At 47.5% G+C, this 15,960-nt stretch overlaps 2 protein-coding genes across 3 annotated transcripts in view; both read left to right on the plus strand.

Annotated features, from left to right (window-relative positions):
- Positions 1–15,960, plus strand: part of LOC124044151 (cystathionine beta-synthase-like) — an 882,911-nt gene that overhangs the window by 316,681 nt on the left and 550,270 nt on the right. The gene's annotated exons all lie outside the window — the stretch shown is intronic.
- Positions 1–15,960, plus strand: part of LOC124044145 (collagen alpha-2(IV) chain-like) — a 128,441-nt gene that overhangs the window by 97,363 nt on the left and 15,118 nt on the right. Inside the window, exons 9-28 of one of the 2 annotated variants that reach the window (XM_046363631.1) lie at positions 3,013–3,048; positions 4,566–4,619; positions 4,735–4,770; positions 4,860–4,901; positions 5,050–5,121; positions 5,246–5,290; positions 5,422–5,469; positions 5,594–5,629; positions 7,708–7,752; positions 7,891–7,954; positions 8,196–8,315; positions 8,566–8,715; positions 9,214–9,285; positions 9,588–9,739; positions 10,491–10,563; positions 10,853–10,959; positions 11,555–11,738; positions 14,399–14,449; positions 14,812–14,886; positions 15,002–15,100. In XM_046363631.1, the coding sequence (XP_046219587.1) occupies positions 3,013–3,048; positions 4,566–4,619; positions 4,735–4,770; positions 4,860–4,901; positions 5,050–5,121; positions 5,246–5,290; positions 5,422–5,469; positions 5,594–5,629; positions 7,708–7,752; positions 7,891–7,954; positions 8,196–8,315; positions 8,566–8,715; positions 9,214–9,285; positions 9,588–9,739; positions 10,491–10,563; positions 10,853–10,959; positions 11,555–11,738; positions 14,399–14,449; positions 14,812–14,886; positions 15,002–15,100 (1,561 nt within the window). The remainder of the gene's footprint in view (positions 1–3,012; positions 3,049–4,565; positions 4,620–4,734; positions 4,771–4,859; positions 4,902–5,049; positions 5,122–5,245; positions 5,291–5,421; positions 5,470–5,593; positions 5,630–7,707; positions 7,753–7,890; positions 7,955–8,195; positions 8,316–8,565; positions 8,716–9,213; positions 9,286–9,587; positions 9,740–10,490; positions 10,564–10,852; positions 10,960–11,554; positions 11,739–14,398; positions 14,450–14,811; positions 14,887–15,001; positions 15,101–15,960) is intronic. The other variant, XM_046363632.1, reaches the window with a different exon arrangement.

Raw genomic sequence — 15,960 nt, forward strand, 5'->3', positions numbered from 1 at the left:
TCATACTACTATGGCTGACCCTGTAAAACAACACCTATCATACTAGTATGGCTGACCCTGTAAAACAACACCTATCATACTACTATGGCTGACCCTGTAAAACAACACCTATCATACTACTATGGCTGACCCTGTAAAACAACACCTATCATACTACTATGGCTGACCCTGTAAAACAACACCTATCATACTACTATGGCTGACCCTTTAAAACAACACCTATCATACTACTATGGCTGACCCTGTAAAACAACACCTATCATACTACTATGGCTGACCCTGTAAAACAACACCTATCATACTACTATGGCTGACCCTTTAAAACAACACCTATCATACTACTATGGCTGACCCTGTAAAACAACACCTATCATACTACTATGGCTGACCCTGTAAAACAACACCTATCATACTACTATGGCTGACCCTGTAAAACAACACCTATCATACTACTATGGCTGACCCTTTAAAACAACACCTATCATACTACTATGGCTGACCCTGTAAAACAGCACAGTTCACTGCACCTGTCCAGTGTATGTGACTGCTTTTCGCATGGCACCGACTGGTAAGACGCTTCAAGAGGGTGGTTAGGTGTACGGCAAGGCAGAGGTCCCGGGAGGAAATGGTACTCGCTAAGGGGGTGGTTAGGTGTACAGCAAGGCAGAGGTCCCGGGAGGAAATGGTACTCGCTAAGGGGGTGGTTAGGTGTACGGCAAGGCAGAGGTCCCGGGAGGAAATGGTACTCGCTAAGGGGTGGGTTAGGTGTACGGCAAGGCAGAGGTCCCGGGAGGAAATGGTACTCGCTAAGGGGGTGGTTAGGTGTACGGCAAGGCAGAGGTCCCGGGAGGAAATGGTACTCGCTAAGGGGGTGGTTAGGTGTACGGCAAGGCAGAGGTCCCGGGAGGAAATGGTACTCGCTAAGGGGGTGGTTAGGTGTACGGCAAGGCAGAGGTCCCGGGAGGAAATGGTACTCGCTAAGGGGGTGGTTAGGTGTACGGCAAGGCAGAGGTCCCGGGAGGAAATGGTACTCGCTAAGGGGTGGTTAGGTGTACGGCAAGGCAGAGGTCCCGGGAGGAAATGGTACTCGCTAAGGGGGTGGTTAGGTGTACGGCAAGGCAGAGGTCCCGGGAGGAAATGGTACTCGCTAAGGGGGTGGTTAGGTGTACGGCAAGGCAGAGGTCCCGGGAGGAAATGGTACTCGCTAAGGGGGTGGTTAGGTGTACGGCAAGGCAGAGGTCCCGGGAGGAAATGGTACTCGCTAAGGGGGTGGTTAGGTGTACGGCAAGGCAGAGGTCCCGGGAGGAAATGGTACTCGCTAAGGGGGTGGTTAGGTGTACGGCAAGGCAGAGGTCCCGGGAGGAAATGGTACTCGCTAAGGGGTGGTTAGGTGTACGGCAAGGCAGAGGTCCCGGGAGGAAATGGTACTCGCTAAGGGGGTGGTTAGGTGTACGGCAAGGCAGAGGTCCCGGGAGGAAATGGTACTCGCTAAGGGGGTGGTTAGGTGTACGGCAAGGCAGAGGTCCCGGGAGGAAATGGTACTCGCTAAGGGGTGGTTAGGTGTACGGCAAGGCAGAGGTCCCGGGAGGAAATGGTACTCGCTAAGGGGGTGGTTAGGTGTACGGCAAGGCAGAGGTCCCGGGAGGAAATGGTACTCGCTAAGGGGTGGTTAGGTGTACGGCAAGGCAGAGGTCCCGGGAGGAAATGGTACTCGCTAAGGGGGTGGTTAGGTGTACGGCAAGGCAGAGGTCCCGGGAGGAAATGGTACTCGCTAAGGGGGTGGTTAGGTGTACGGCAAGGCAGAGGTCCCGGGAGGAAATGGTACTCGCTAAGGGGGTGGTTAGGTGTACGGCAAGGCAGAGGTCCCGGGAGGAAATGGTACTCGCTAAGGGGTGGTTAGGTGTACGGCAAGGCAGAGGTCCCGGGAGGAAATGGTACTCGCTAAGGGGGTGGTTAGGTGTACGGCAAGGCAGAGGTCCCGGGAGGAAATGGTACTCGCTAAGGGGGTGGTTAGGTGTACGGCAAGGCAGAGGTCCCGGGAGGAAATGGTACTCGCTAAGGGGGTGGTTAGGTGTACGGCAAGGCAGAGGTCCCGGGAGGAAATGGTACTCGCTAAGGGGGTGGTTAGGTGTACGGCAAGGCAGAGGTCCCGGGAGGAAATGGTACTCGCTAAGGGGTGGTTAGGTGTACGGCAAGGCAGAGGTCCCGGGAGGAAATGGTACTCGCTAAGGGGGTGGTTAGGTGTACGGCAAGGCAGAGGTCCCGGGAGGAAATGGTACTCGCTAAGGGGGTGGTTAGGTGTACGGCAAGGCAGAGGTCCCGGGAGGAAATGGTACTCGCTAAGGGGGTGGTTAGGTGTACGGCAAGGCAGAGGTCCCGGGAGGAAATGGTACTCGCTAAGGGGGTGGTTAGGTGTGGTACGGCAAGGCAGAGGTCCCGGGAGGAAATGGTACTCGCTAAGGGGTGGTTAGGTGTACGGCAAGGCAGAGGTCCCGGGAGGAAATGGTACTCGCTAAGGGGGTGGTTAGGTGTACGGCAAGGCAGAGGTCCCGGGAGGAAATGGTACTCGCTAAGGGGGTGGTTAGGTGTACGGCAAGGCAGAGGTCCCGGGAGGAAATGGTACTCGCTAAGCAAGCAGTGTGACATCCTTTACACTAGTGCCTTAACCCTGATCTACAGTTGCGCTCAGCTCAACGCTGGAGTCGCTGTTGAGTAAGTTTGAGGGGTCATTGTAGCACATGGGAATGTGTGCAACTTCCTCCTCAGCCTGAAGTGTCACCACTTGCTTCAGTGAATAGCTAGATTTTCATGTGGCACCGACTGGTAAGATGCTTCAGGATGGCGGTCAAGTGTGCTAGCAAGGCAGAGGTCCTGAGTTTGCGCTAGGTATTCGCCGAATCAGGAGGAAGTGGTACTCGCTAAGCAAACAGTGTGACGTCCTTTACACACACATGATGTGCTCTTGTATTCTACAAACAAACAACCTCTTCTCTCTGTGTGACTTTTCTAAAGGGAGATTCAGGCCAGCCTGGATATCCTGGATTAGTTGTGAGTATATTTACATTGACTGCTGCCACTCGCTGTTTATCATCTAATAATCTATAGATTATCACTGTACTACACTCTACATGTACACATTACCTCAACTAACCTGTACCCTTACCTACATGGACACATGACCTCAACTAACCTGTACCCCTACCTACATGTACACATTACCTCAACTAACCTGTACTCTTACCTACATGTTTACATTACCTCAACTAACCTGTACCCCTACCTACATGTACACATTACCTCAACTAACCTGTACTCTTACCTACATGTACACATGACCTCAACTAACCTGTACCCCTACCTACATGTACACATTACCTCAACTAACCTGTACCCCTACCTACATGTACACATGACCTCAACTAACCTGTACCCCTACCTACATGTACACATGACCTCAACTAACCTGTACCCCTACCTACATGTTTACATTACCTCAACTAACCTGTACCCCTACCTACATGTACATATGACCTCAGATACACCTGTACCCCTACCTACATGTTTACATTACCTCAACTAACCTGTACCCCTACCTACATGTACATATGACCTCAGATACACCTGTACCCCTACCTACATGTTTACATTACCTCAACTAACCTGTACCCCTACCTACATGTACATATGACCTCAGATACACCTGTACCCCTACCTACATGTACACATTACCTCAACTAACCTGTACCCCTACCTACATGTTTACATTACCTCAACTAACCTGTACCCCTACCTACATGTACACATTACCTCAACTAACCTGTACCCCTACCTACATGTTTACATTACCTCAACTAACCTGTACCCCTACCTACATGTACATATGACCTCAGATACACCTGTACCCCTACCTACATGTTTACATTACCTCAACTAACCTGTACCCCTACCTACATGTACACATGACTTCAACTAACCTGTACCCCTACCTACATGTTTACATTACCTCAACTAACCTGTACCCCTACCTACATGTTTACATTACCTCAGCTAACCTGTACCCCTACCTACATGTTTACATTACCTCAACTAACCTGTACCCCTACCTACATGTACATATGACCTCAGAAACACCTGTACCCCTACCTACATGTACATATGACCTCAGAAACACCTGTACCCCTACATACATGTACATATGACCTCGGATACACCTGTACCCCTCACATTTACTTGGTACCAGGCCCCCTGTATATAGCCTCATAATTGTTATGTAATTCTACAGTGTTACTTTTTATTTTTACTTTATTTTATTGAGAAAATATTTTCTTAACTATATTTCTTGGACTGCACTTTTGGTTAAGGGCTTGTAAGTAAGTATTTCACGGTATTCGGTGCATGTGACAAATAACATTTGATTTGATTATATTATTATTATATATTATTATGACGCTGATGCCTTTTCCTGTCACTTTAACGTTATGGTACAAGATAGCCAGCATATTAAATTATTGATATACTACATGTTATAAATTGCATTGCACTCTGACGTTCTCTCTCTCTCTCAGGGTCCTCAGGGTTACCCAGGTCGGTCTGGCTACAGAGGACTCCCGGGACCACAGGTCGGTGGTGTGTGTGTGTTTTGTGTGTGCATGCGTTGCTGTACCTTATACCATACACAACCTTCTGTGACATACTCTGTACTAGATACCTAATCATTCTTCTGGTTTGTCTCAGGGCCCACAAGGGTATCCTGGTCTTCCTGGGCCAAAGGTGAGGTCTGTTTCATCTCTCGTACATGGCTAGTGAATGAGATAAACGTAATTCTAAGGATGTTTTAACCTGGTGTGTTTTCTGCTCAGGGCACCATGACCAAAGTGTTGAAAGGGGTCAAAGGAGAACCTGTGAGTGGCTACAGGCACTTTTATTCCATTTTTATATCGTTTGTACTGCCCAGCACTTCATGTGTTTAACTACAAAAAATAATGATTTGTCAGTGCTGTCCTCATCTCTGCTGTAATCTTCTCACTGCACTTCTCTCTCTGGCCACAGGGTGACGCTGGAAAGCCTGGTCCGCAAGGGAACTCCACCCATTCCCAGACCGGGCCAATTACTGGACCCAATGTCAGTACAGCTCCACACTCCACTTTAATATGTTCAAAAACATACAATTAATATGGATCTTTTCCCAGTGATTCTGATTGTGTGTTGCCCGAGTCACTCTAATGTTGTTCTGCTCTGTGTCCAGGGCATAAAGGGTGAGAAAGGGTTGAAAGGTGATACTGGTCCTGAGGTAAGTGACCTCTCTTCTCCTGTGGTCTTTATAACACCATGCTCCATCCTAACATGTGTAGTCACAATGGGACATGTTAGCACTGTAGATTATTGTTGACTAACTCATGTCTGTTATCTGTTTCTTATCAGGCTGACAACAAAGGAGAGACTGGTGTTATAGGGATGCCTGGACAACGGGTTAGTATCATACAAATGTTATACATACATTATACTGTATGCATTGCGCATTAACATATTAACCTGCCCCCTGTCACTGCTTGTGACATACTGACCTGTTGAATGTTTATGTGTGTTCTTTCAGGGCATCCCTGGTCGGGATGGAGAGCAAGGACTGAGGGTATGAGTGTGTAGCCAAACAATGCCAAGACCTCTATATAATTCAGGGGAGGCTGCTGAGGGGAGGACGGCTCATAATAATGTCTGGAATGGAGTCAATGGAATGGTATCAAACAAAGTCATTTGATTCCATTCACTCCGTTCCAGCCATAACAGACAGTTCCAGATATTATTATGAACCGTCCTCCCCTCATCAGCCTCCACTGATATAATTACACTAGAATGTTTTGGTCTTTGCATAGGTTTGTATGGGCCAATAGAGGTGTTGCAGTTGCATATTTTGTCCTCTTGATGGTGCTGTTGAACACTTTGTCTGACTATCCCACTTCCCTCCCCCTCTCTATTCATATTTCTCTCTCTCTTTCTCTCTCTGTCTCTCTCTATCCCTCCTGCTTCCTCTCTTCCTCCCTTCCTATCTCTCTTTCTCTCTCTCGCTGTCTCTCTCTATCCCTCCTGCTTCCTCTCTTCCTCCCTTCCTATCTCTCTGTCTCTCTCTATCCCTCCTGCTTCCTCTCTTCCTCCCTTCCTCTCTTTCTCTATCGCTCTCTCTATCTCTCTCTCTCTCTCTCTGTCTCTCTCTATCCCTCCTGCCTCCTCTCTTCCTCCCTTTCTCTATCTATCTATCTCTCTCTCTCTCTCTCTCTCTCTGTCTCTCTCTATCCCTCCTGCTTCCTCTCTTCCTCCCTTCCTCTCTTTCTCTATCGCTCTCTCTATCTCTCTCTCTCTCTCTCTGTCTCTCTCTATCCCTCCTGCTTCCTCTCCTCCTCCCTTCCTCTCTCTCTGTGTCTCTCTCTATCCCTCCTGCTTCCTCTCTTCCTCCCTTCCTCTCTCTCTCTCTCTATCCCTCCTGCTTCCTCTCTTCCTCCCTTCCTCTCTCTCTCTGTCTCTCTCTATCCCTCCTGCCTCCTCTCTTCCTCCCTTCCTCTCTCTCTCTGTCTCTCTCTATCCCTCCTGCTTCCTCTCCTCCTCCCTTCCTCTCTCTCTGTCTCTCTCTATCCCTCCTGCTTCCTCTACTCCTCCCTTCCTCTCTCTCTCTGTCTCTCTCTATCCCTCCTGCTTCCTCTCTTCCTCCCTTCCTCTCTCTCTCTCTCTATCCCTCCTGCTTCCTCTCTTCCTCCCTTCCTCTCTCTCTCTGTCTCTCTCTATCCCTCCTGCTTCCTCTCCTCCTCCCTTCCTCTCTCTCTCTGTCTCTCTCTATCCCTCCTGCTTCCTCTCTTCTCCCTTCCTCTCTCTCTCTGTCTCTCTCTATCCCTCCTGCTTCCTCTCCTCCTCCCTTCCTCTCTCTCTCTGTCTCTCTCTATCCCTCCTGCTTCCTCTCTTCCTCCCTTCTCTCTCTCTCTCTCTCTATCCCTCCTGCTTCCTCTCTTCCTCCCTTCCTCTCTCTCTCTGTCTCTCTCTATCCCTCCTGCTTCCTCTCCTCCTCCCTTCCTCTCTCTCTCTGTCTCTCTCTATCCCTCCTGCTTCCTCTCTTCCTCCCTCCCTCCCTTCCTCTCTCTCTCTCTCTCTCTCTCTCTCTCTCTCTCTCTCTCTCTCTCTCTCTCTCTCTCTCTCTCTCTCTCTCTCTCTCTCTCTATCCCTCCTGCTTCCTATCTTCCTCCCTTCCTCTCTCTCTCTGTCTCTCTCTATCCCTCCTGCTTCCTCCCTTCCTCTCTCTCTCTATCTCTCTCTCTCTCTCTCTATCCCTCCTGCTTCCTCTCTTCCTCCCTTCCTCTCTCTCTCTATCTCTCTCTCTCTCTCTCTCTCTCTCTATCCCTCCTGCTTCCTCTCTTCCTCCCTTCCTCTCTCTCTCTCCCTCTCTCTCTCTCTCTCTCTCTCTCTCTCTCTCTCTCTCTCTCTCTCTCTCTCTCTCTCTCTCTCTCTCTCTCCTCTCCTATCCCTCCTGCTTCCTATCTTCCTCCCTTCCTCTCTCTCTCTCTCTCTCTCTCTCTCTATCCCCCTGCTTCATCCCTTCCTCTCTCTCTCTATCTCTCTCTCTCTCTCTCTCTATCCCTCCTGCTTCCTCTCTTCCTCCCTTCCTCTCTCTCTCTCTCTATCCCTCCTGCTTCCTCTCTTCCTCCCTTCCTCTCTCTCTCTCTCCAGGGAGACTTGGGAGAACCAGGACTGAGGGGCAGAGATGGTCAAAAGGTGGTCCTACAGTTAATACTCACATCAAAACACTGTTTTGAGCTTTGAGAGACACTAGTCCATTATAAACGTTCATTCAAATCCTTACACACAGAAACTATATAGTAGGTTTTAACAGATGAGTATTGTGGCTTTTAGGGTTCCAGAGGAGAACCAGGGGAGCTGATTTATCATGATGGTCCCTCAGGAGGGCAGGACAGAGGTATGATTAACCAGTCAAATCATCAAACCCTTTTCTATCAACGAGTCAGTTTTCATTCAAGTCAATCAGCTACACTCTCAGCACGTCTATCATTATACAGTATCGTCTTACTCCAGGTAGTCAACTTTTCATTGAATATGGGAGTTTTTATATTATGTTCCTTACTGTTATATTGTTATAACATTGATTGTTATATAGATATTGATTGGTGTCCATTTTGGGGTTGGGGTGGGTGGTGTAGTTGGTCCCCCTGGTCCTCCTGGACAGCTGGGTCCCCAGGGCCAGAGGGGTCTGGAGGGGGAGAAAGGTCTTCCAGGCCGCGCTGGACCTCCTGCCAGGAAGGATCATGATCAACAACAAGGTCAGTGCCAAAACCATACTTATCCAGTTAGTGATCCGTAGTGTTACTTAGCTAGTAGATTTGTCTATTGTACTTACTATAATGGTAGAATAACCATTTTTAAAACTGTATTGTTAACAAGTCTTAAAACAAGATGATGTGAATAAAACTGATGATGTATGGTGTAGTTGTGTTTTGTGTTTTTCAAACGTTTGGTCTCCTCAGTAATCATTCATCTTCTTCATCTCCTTCATCTTTTATGTTCCAACAGTGGTGGATCTGTGGGGTCCATTCGGAGAGCCGGGGGTAAAGGGAGAGATGGGCGAACCTGGAGAGCTAGGTATCCCTGCCCTCAGCCCCGGACCCCCGGGTATCAATGGCCTGCCTGGGCTCGGGGGCCCACCCGGACCACCAGGATCATGTGAGTGTGGACATGAAAGAGATTCATTTTGATATTTTATTAAAATGTTGTATAGGGTGATATTTAAAGTCCAGTGTTTCCAGATTTCTGTGAAAGATGACATCATTAATTACAATATAACATAAAACATTTGTATTACGTATGTTAAAAAGCATTCCTGTATTTGAATGATGTGGGTGTATCCCAGTCAATAACAATATGAATGCGGGTAGACCGCTGATTGGCTAGCTCAGCCGACATCATGTTCTATGAGGAAATATCAAGCATTGTTTAAACAGTCTTCTTGAGATACATGTTTGAGGTGGCGTTTCTAAATGGGGGTTTTTCTCTCCAATTTATACTTTGGCCACAAATACAAGTATAGTCAACAACATGATTTGGGAGTTGACAGAATATTAACTTTTAAAAGTAAGATTTTTACTGGACAGTTACTGTAAGGATTGTTGTGGAGTGTCTGTATGTCTTAATATGTGCTTCTCTGTGTCTAAATATCTGCAGGGGCGGACTTCTACAAGGGATTTTCAGGGCCGAGAGGGCGGCCCGGCTCTGCGGGAAGAAAAGGACTGAAAGGTGCGTGTTCACAACGTAATGTTCATTTCTGCACTATGATCACGTTATGTGTTACAGTATAGCTGATCACGTTATGTGTTACAGTATAGCTGATCACGTTATGTGTTACAGTATAGCTGATCACGTTATGTGTTACAGTATAGCTGATCACGTTATGTGTTACAGTATAGCTGATCACGTTATGTGTTACAGTATAGCTGATCACGTTATGTGTTACAGTATAGCTGATCACGTTATGTGTTACAGTATAGCTGATCACGTTATGTGTTACAGTATAGCTGATCGGAATGTGTGTGTTTTAGGTGATCACGGGTTGTGCGAGTGCAACATTGTCAATTCCCCTCCGGGCCTGCCCGGCCCTGCTGGTAGCCAAGGCGACACTGGAAAGAGTGGCGAGGTTGGTCAGCAGGGAGAGTCAGGAGAGCCAGGACCCAGAGGTGTCATCGGACTGCCTGTAAGAACAACTTACACCACCTTAGCTTGACAACATCTACCTCACAACAAACATGCACTAACTCACACACCCACACACACAGACAGACATACGCACATATACATTAATGCTACACACACACCACAACTGCTGCTACCAGAATTATTATGATTGCTGAATACTCCACAGTTTAAACACTAAACACCCCAATCCTTCTTCCCCAAAACACATGTAAATATTGGACTATAAATAGTGTCTTTTTTGTATTATACTTATGCTGAAATGTTTATTCTGCTCCTGAGGCATTTACTCTATGTTCCTATTGTTTCTTGTTGTTGAGAAGGAACCTGTACATACAACTAATAAAGCTTGAGACCTACAATAGGGCAACATTTATCATAAACACCCTTGTCTTTCTTAACTTGTCCATCAAATTCTCTCTCACTGGCTTCCTAATTCCTTACTCTATGTCCCCCTCTCTCCCTCCTCCTCGTCCTCTCTCCCTCCTCCTCCTCCTCTCTCCCTCCTCCTCCTCCTCCTCTCTCCCTCCTCCTCGTCCTCTCTCCCTCCTCCTCCTCCTCTCTCCCTCCTCCTCCTCCTCCTCCTCCTCCTCCTCCTCCTCCTCCTCCTCCTCCTCCTCCTCCTCCTCCTCCTCCTCCTCCTCCTCCTCCTCCTCCTCCTCCTCCTCCTCCTCCTCCTCCTCCTCCTCCTCCTCCTCCTCCTCTCTCCCTCCTCCTCCTCCTCCTCCTCGTCCTCTCTCCCTCCTCCTCAGGGGTTCCCTGGTGCCACAGGACCACCAGGTCCAAAGGGCAGGAAGGGTGACTTCATTCAGGCCAAAGAGAAAGGTGAAGTATTCTTATTCACTTTCTTTTCACACACTTGTGCACCTTGTGACACACCATTATGCATGTAAGTCACAGGAGGTTGGTGGCACCTGAATTGGGAGAACGGGCTCAGTGTTAATAACTGGAATAGGTGGAATGGTATCAGATACATCAAACACATTGTTTCCATGGGTTTGATACCTTTCCATTTGCTCCATTCCAGCCGTTATTATGAGTCATCCTCCCCTCATCAGCCTCCACTGGTGTAAGTGTATGTGTAAACTAGTGTGTTTGTGTGGGAACTCTACAGGATATGCCGGGGACCCAGGAGACCCAGGTGTGACAGGTGACCCAGGAATGCAGGGCTTCCCTGGGCCCAGTGGGATCAATGGATTCCCTGGGAATCGTGGTCCTTCAGTAAGAACTCCCTACACTCATCGAAAGAAACGCGCTATCTAGAACCTAAAATGGTTCTTCAGCTGTCGTCATAGGAGAACCCTTTGAAGAATAATTTTTGTTTCCAGGTAGAACCTTTATGGTTCCAGGTAGAACCTTTATGGTTCCAGGTATAACCTTTTTGGGTTCCATTTAGAACCCTTTGCACAGAGGGTTCTACATGGAAACCAAAAGGGTTCTAACTAGAACCAAAAAGGGTGCTCCTATGGGGACAGCCGAAGAACCCCTTTGGTACCCTTTGCACAGAGGGTTCTACATGGAAACCAAAAGGGTTCTAACTAGAACCAAAAAGGGTGCTCCTATGGGGACAACCGAAGAACCCCTTTGGAACCCTTTTTCCTAAGAGTGTACAGTCTCTCTTTCCCACCTCACAGTGTCACCACTTACATTCACATATACTGTATATAACCTATTCAAAAATTATAAGCACTAGCTATCTACTTTTCTATTTTTTATTGATAATAATAGCTGTTTAAGTCAATGCAGATGTATAGATCTTTAGCATAACACTGAGGGATATGTTCTGAATTAATGTATCCTGTGTTCTCTGTTCTAGGGAGATGCACCTGCTGGGCTCACTGGAGAAAAAGGTTATCAGGGCCGGCCGGGTCTGCCTGGGTTGTTGGGACAGATGGGAGAACCAGGACGGGTTCTAGGTGCAACTAAAGGGGTTCGAGGGTTGCAAGGCGATGATGGGGAGCGGGGTCATGCTGGTATCGAAGGTCGAGCTGGCGATCCAGGTGTGTTACCCTCTCCCTCTTCTGTCTCTCTCTCTCTCTTTCCCAGTCACTGACTCCTTCTGTCTCTCTCTCTCTCTCTCTTTCCCAGTCACTGACTCCTTCTGTCTCTCTCTCTCTCTCTCTCTCTCTCTCTCTCTTTCCCAGTCACTGACTCCTTTGTCTCTCTCTCTCTCTCTTTCCCAGTCACTGACTCCTTTGTCTCTCTCTCTCTCTCTTTCCCAGTCACTGACTCCTTCTGTCTCTCTCTCTCTGTCTCTCTCTCTCTCTCTCTCTCTTTCCCAGTCACTCTCCTTCTGTCTCTCTCTCTCTCTCTTTCCCAGTCACTGACTCCTTTGTCTCTCTCTCTCTCTCTTTCCCAGTCACTGACTCCTTTGTCTCTCTCTCTCTCTCTCTCTCTCTCTCTCTCTTTCCCAGTCACTGACTCCTTCTGTCTCTCTCTCTCTCTCTCTCTCTCTCTCTCTTTCCCAGTCACTGACTCCTTCTGTCTCTCTCTCTCTCTCTCTCTCTCTTTCCCAGTCACTGACTCCTTCTGTCTCTCTCTCTCTCTCTCTCTCTCTCTCTCTCTTTCCCAGTCACTGACTCCTTTGTCTCTCTCTCTCTCTCTTTCCCAGTCACTGACTCCTTTGTCTCTCTCTCTCTCTCTTTCCCAGTCACTCTCCTTCTGTCTCTCTCTTTCTCTCTCTCTTTCCCAGTCACTGACTCCTTCTGTCTCTCTCTCTCTCTCTTTCCCAGTCACTGACTCCTTTGTCTCTCTCTCTCTTTCCCAGTCACTGACTCCTTTGTCTCTCTCTCTCTCTCTTTCCCAGTCACTGACTCCTTTGTCTCTCTCTCTCTCTCTTTCCCAGTCACTCTCCTTCTGTCTCTCTCTCTCTCTCTCTTTCCCAGTCACTGACTCCTTCTGTCTCTCTCTCTCTCTCTCTCTCTCTCTCTCTCTCTCTCTCTCTCTCTCTCTCTCTCTCTCTCTCTCTCTCTCTCTCTTTCCCAGTCACTGACTCCTTCTGTCTCTCTCTCTCTCTCTCTCTCTCTCTCTCTCTCTCTCTCTCTCTCTCTCTCTCTCTCTCTCTCTCTCTCTCTCTCTCTCTCTCTCTCTTTTCCCAGTCACTGACTCCTTCTGTATCTCTCTCTCTCTCTCTCTCTTTCCCAGTCACTGACTCCTTCTGTCTCTCTCTCTCTCTCTCTCTCTCTCTCTCTCTCTCTCTCTCTCTCTTTCCCAGTCACTGACTCCTTCTGTCTCTCTCTCTCTCTCTCTCTCTCTCTCTCTCTCTCTCTCTCTCTTTCCCAGTCACTGACTCCTTTGTCTCTCTCTCTTTCCCAGTCACTGACTCCTTTGTCTCTCTCTCTCTCTCTTTCCCAGTCACTGACTCCTTCTGTCTCTCTCTCTCTGTCTCTCTCTCTCTCTCTCTTTCCCAGTCACTCTCCTTCTGTCTCTCTCTCTCTCTCTCTTTTCCCAGTCACTGACTCCTTTGTCTCTCTCTCTCTCTCTTTCCCAGTCACTGACTCCTTCTGTCTCTCTCTCTCTCTCTCTCTCTCTTTCCCAGTCACTGACTCCTTCTGTCTCTCTCTCTCTCTCTCTCTCTCTCTTTCCCAGTCACTGACTCCTTCTGTCTCTCTCTCTCTCTCTCTCTCTCTTTCCCAGTCACTGACTCCTTCTGTCTCTCTCTCTCTCTCTCTCTCTCTCTCTCTCTCTCTCTTTCCCAGTCACTGACTCCTTTGTCTCTCTCTCTCTCTCTCTCTTTCCCAGTCACTGACTCCTTTGTCTCTCTCTCTCTCTCTTTCCCAGTCACTGACTCCTTCTGTCTCTCTCTCTCTGTCTCTCTCTCTCTCTCTCTCTCTTTCCCAGTCACTCTCCTTCTGTCTCTCTCTCTCTCTCTCTCTTTCCCAGTCACTGACTCCTTTGTCTCTCTCTCTCTCTCTTTCCCAGTCACTGACTCCTTTGTCTCTCTCTCTCTCTCTTTCCCAGTCACTCTCCTTCTGTCTCTCTCTCTCTCTCTCTCTCTCTTTCCCAGTCACTGACTCCTTCTGTCTCTCTCTCTCTCTCTCTCTTTCCCAGTCACTCTCCTTCTGTCTCTCTCTCTCTCTCTCTCTTTCCCAGTCACTCTCCTTCTGTCTCTCTCTCTCTCTCTCTCTCTCTCTCTCTCTCTCTCTCTCTCTCTCTCTCTCTCTCTCTCTCTCTCTCTCTCTCTCTCTCTCTCTCTCTCTCTCTCTTTCCCAGTCACTGACTCCTTCTGTCTCTCTCTCTCCCTCGCTTTCCCAATCACTCTCTCCTTCTGTCTTTATCTCTCTTGCGCATTCTCTCCATCCCTATCTATCCTTCTCTCTCTGTCTCTCTCTCTCTTCCTCTCCTTTTATCTCTCCCCACTATCGCTATTTGTGGAAACAACAGAAAGACTAGTTTCAGTTGTGGAATCCAAGGCCTTGTCATGAATGGGGATGTGTGAGAAGTTCTTATACCCTTGTGTCCATGATCGAAATGATTCTTCCACCTTCATCTTTCCTCACCTCTCTCCAGACGGGCCCTGATGCAGTCCGTCTGCATCCCTCAATCCAGCCACAACACATGTTTGAGATCATGCTTGAACTTTTTCTAACCCTTATTTCGAATGCATCTCCTTTTCTTTCTATCTCTCTCTCTCCAATCTCTCTCTCATTGTCATTGAAAGGAGTGTCTGGCTGTAGTCTGAGAGGAGATGGAGAACAGAATGACATCACAGGTAGCTGGACTAAAAGCATTTTGATCAAGTTACTCAACTTCACGACTGGTACTTTGCTTCCATAGCCTTTGTGTCTTGGGTTAGCTTCCAGTCACTGTGTATAGGAGTTAGAGTTCAATTCAGGTTTTTTTAATGGTGTTTTTGTAACTGGTTTCTCCCCTCATAGTCTCATCTTCGGTTAGTTGGCTAATATGTATGTAATTTTATTTTTGCTATGCTCTGATTCACAATCCACACTGAGCAACTGCATTGTCGAACCAAGTGTGCAGTAGAGCAGTGAAGCAGCAGATCCAAAATGGCTGCTGTGGGAACCGTTCTTCTAGTAATTGCTGATACAATCTCTGTGTTATTTTTTTACTCAGGTGATTGCGATGCCATACCTGGACCACCCGGTATACCAGGACCACCAGGACCCCACGGGTTAGAAGGTTTCCTAGGTAAGCTTTTAGCTTTTAGAATGCAAAACAGAAAATGTGTCATATGCCCTTTTTTTTCCTGTCAAGATCCAAATGGATGTCTAGCTTCCTGTATGTCCTTTTGTCTGTGCTTCAGGTCTCCCAGGTCAAAAAGGATCAACAGGTCTACTTGGAGATAACGGGGCCAAAGGAGAGATAGGAGATCAAGGCAGAGGAGGGTCACCTGGATATCCAGGTGATGATTTTGCTGCTTTAACTGTTATACTATTTTATGGCTGTGTTTACAATGGCGAAAGAGCTGATCTGATTGGTCAAAAGATCAATTACTGGAAAAAAAAGATCAGAATTGGGCTGCCTGTGTAAATACCATGGCATTGTTGAATACTCGTTTCTGATGGTCTTGAAGGGCATTCTAGAGCGTGCATTATACACATAGAATCAGAGCAGATCACAGGTACATTTACTCCCACTTGTAATGGATGCACTTAGGCCTAGGGACCAATTCAGACTTGGAACATTTGCACCTTTCCTACACACGCCTTTCCTACGCATTTCTCACTATTTGGTATTCAGACATACATTATTCAGTCACGTAACGTGCTCTGTAGCTGTGGCTACCTTTTGCTCTCTCAATATATCTCATTAAACTGCTGAAAACCCTCCCATTTGCTGGCCAACAGATTTTCTGGTGGAGTTTTCATTCAATAGGGTTTTCAGCTCTTATCAATAGCTCTTATCAAGTTGTAAATGACAGTGCATGGTTAGTGGTGTTATTTATATAGGAAGAAAGATGATGCAAGACATTAGTCATGGTTTCCTCTCGCATGAAGGTGGTGGAATTATTACGGAATGAAGTCAAGGTCAGAATATCTGTAGACGCAACTACACCACACCTTCATTTATTCGATCACCACCCCAAACAAATAGCTGGTGAATAGCAGGCTATTCTCGTGCTTAAGTTCTAGGTCAGAATACACATAGAGAGAAAAGCGTATAAGAAGGTAATTACGTTTACACACACTTAACTTTGGTTGGAATCCGCCCCTAGTGCTGTAATAATGCTGGTAGTTCTAATGGTCTGGTCCTCTCTCCCAG

This window comes from Oncorhynchus gorbuscha, linkage group LG09 (assembly GCF_021184085.1).
Source record: "Oncorhynchus gorbuscha isolate QuinsamMale2020 ecotype Even-year linkage group LG09, OgorEven_v1.0, whole genome shotgun sequence".
NCBI lineage: Eukaryota > Metazoa > Chordata > Actinopteri > Salmoniformes > Salmonidae > Oncorhynchus > Oncorhynchus gorbuscha.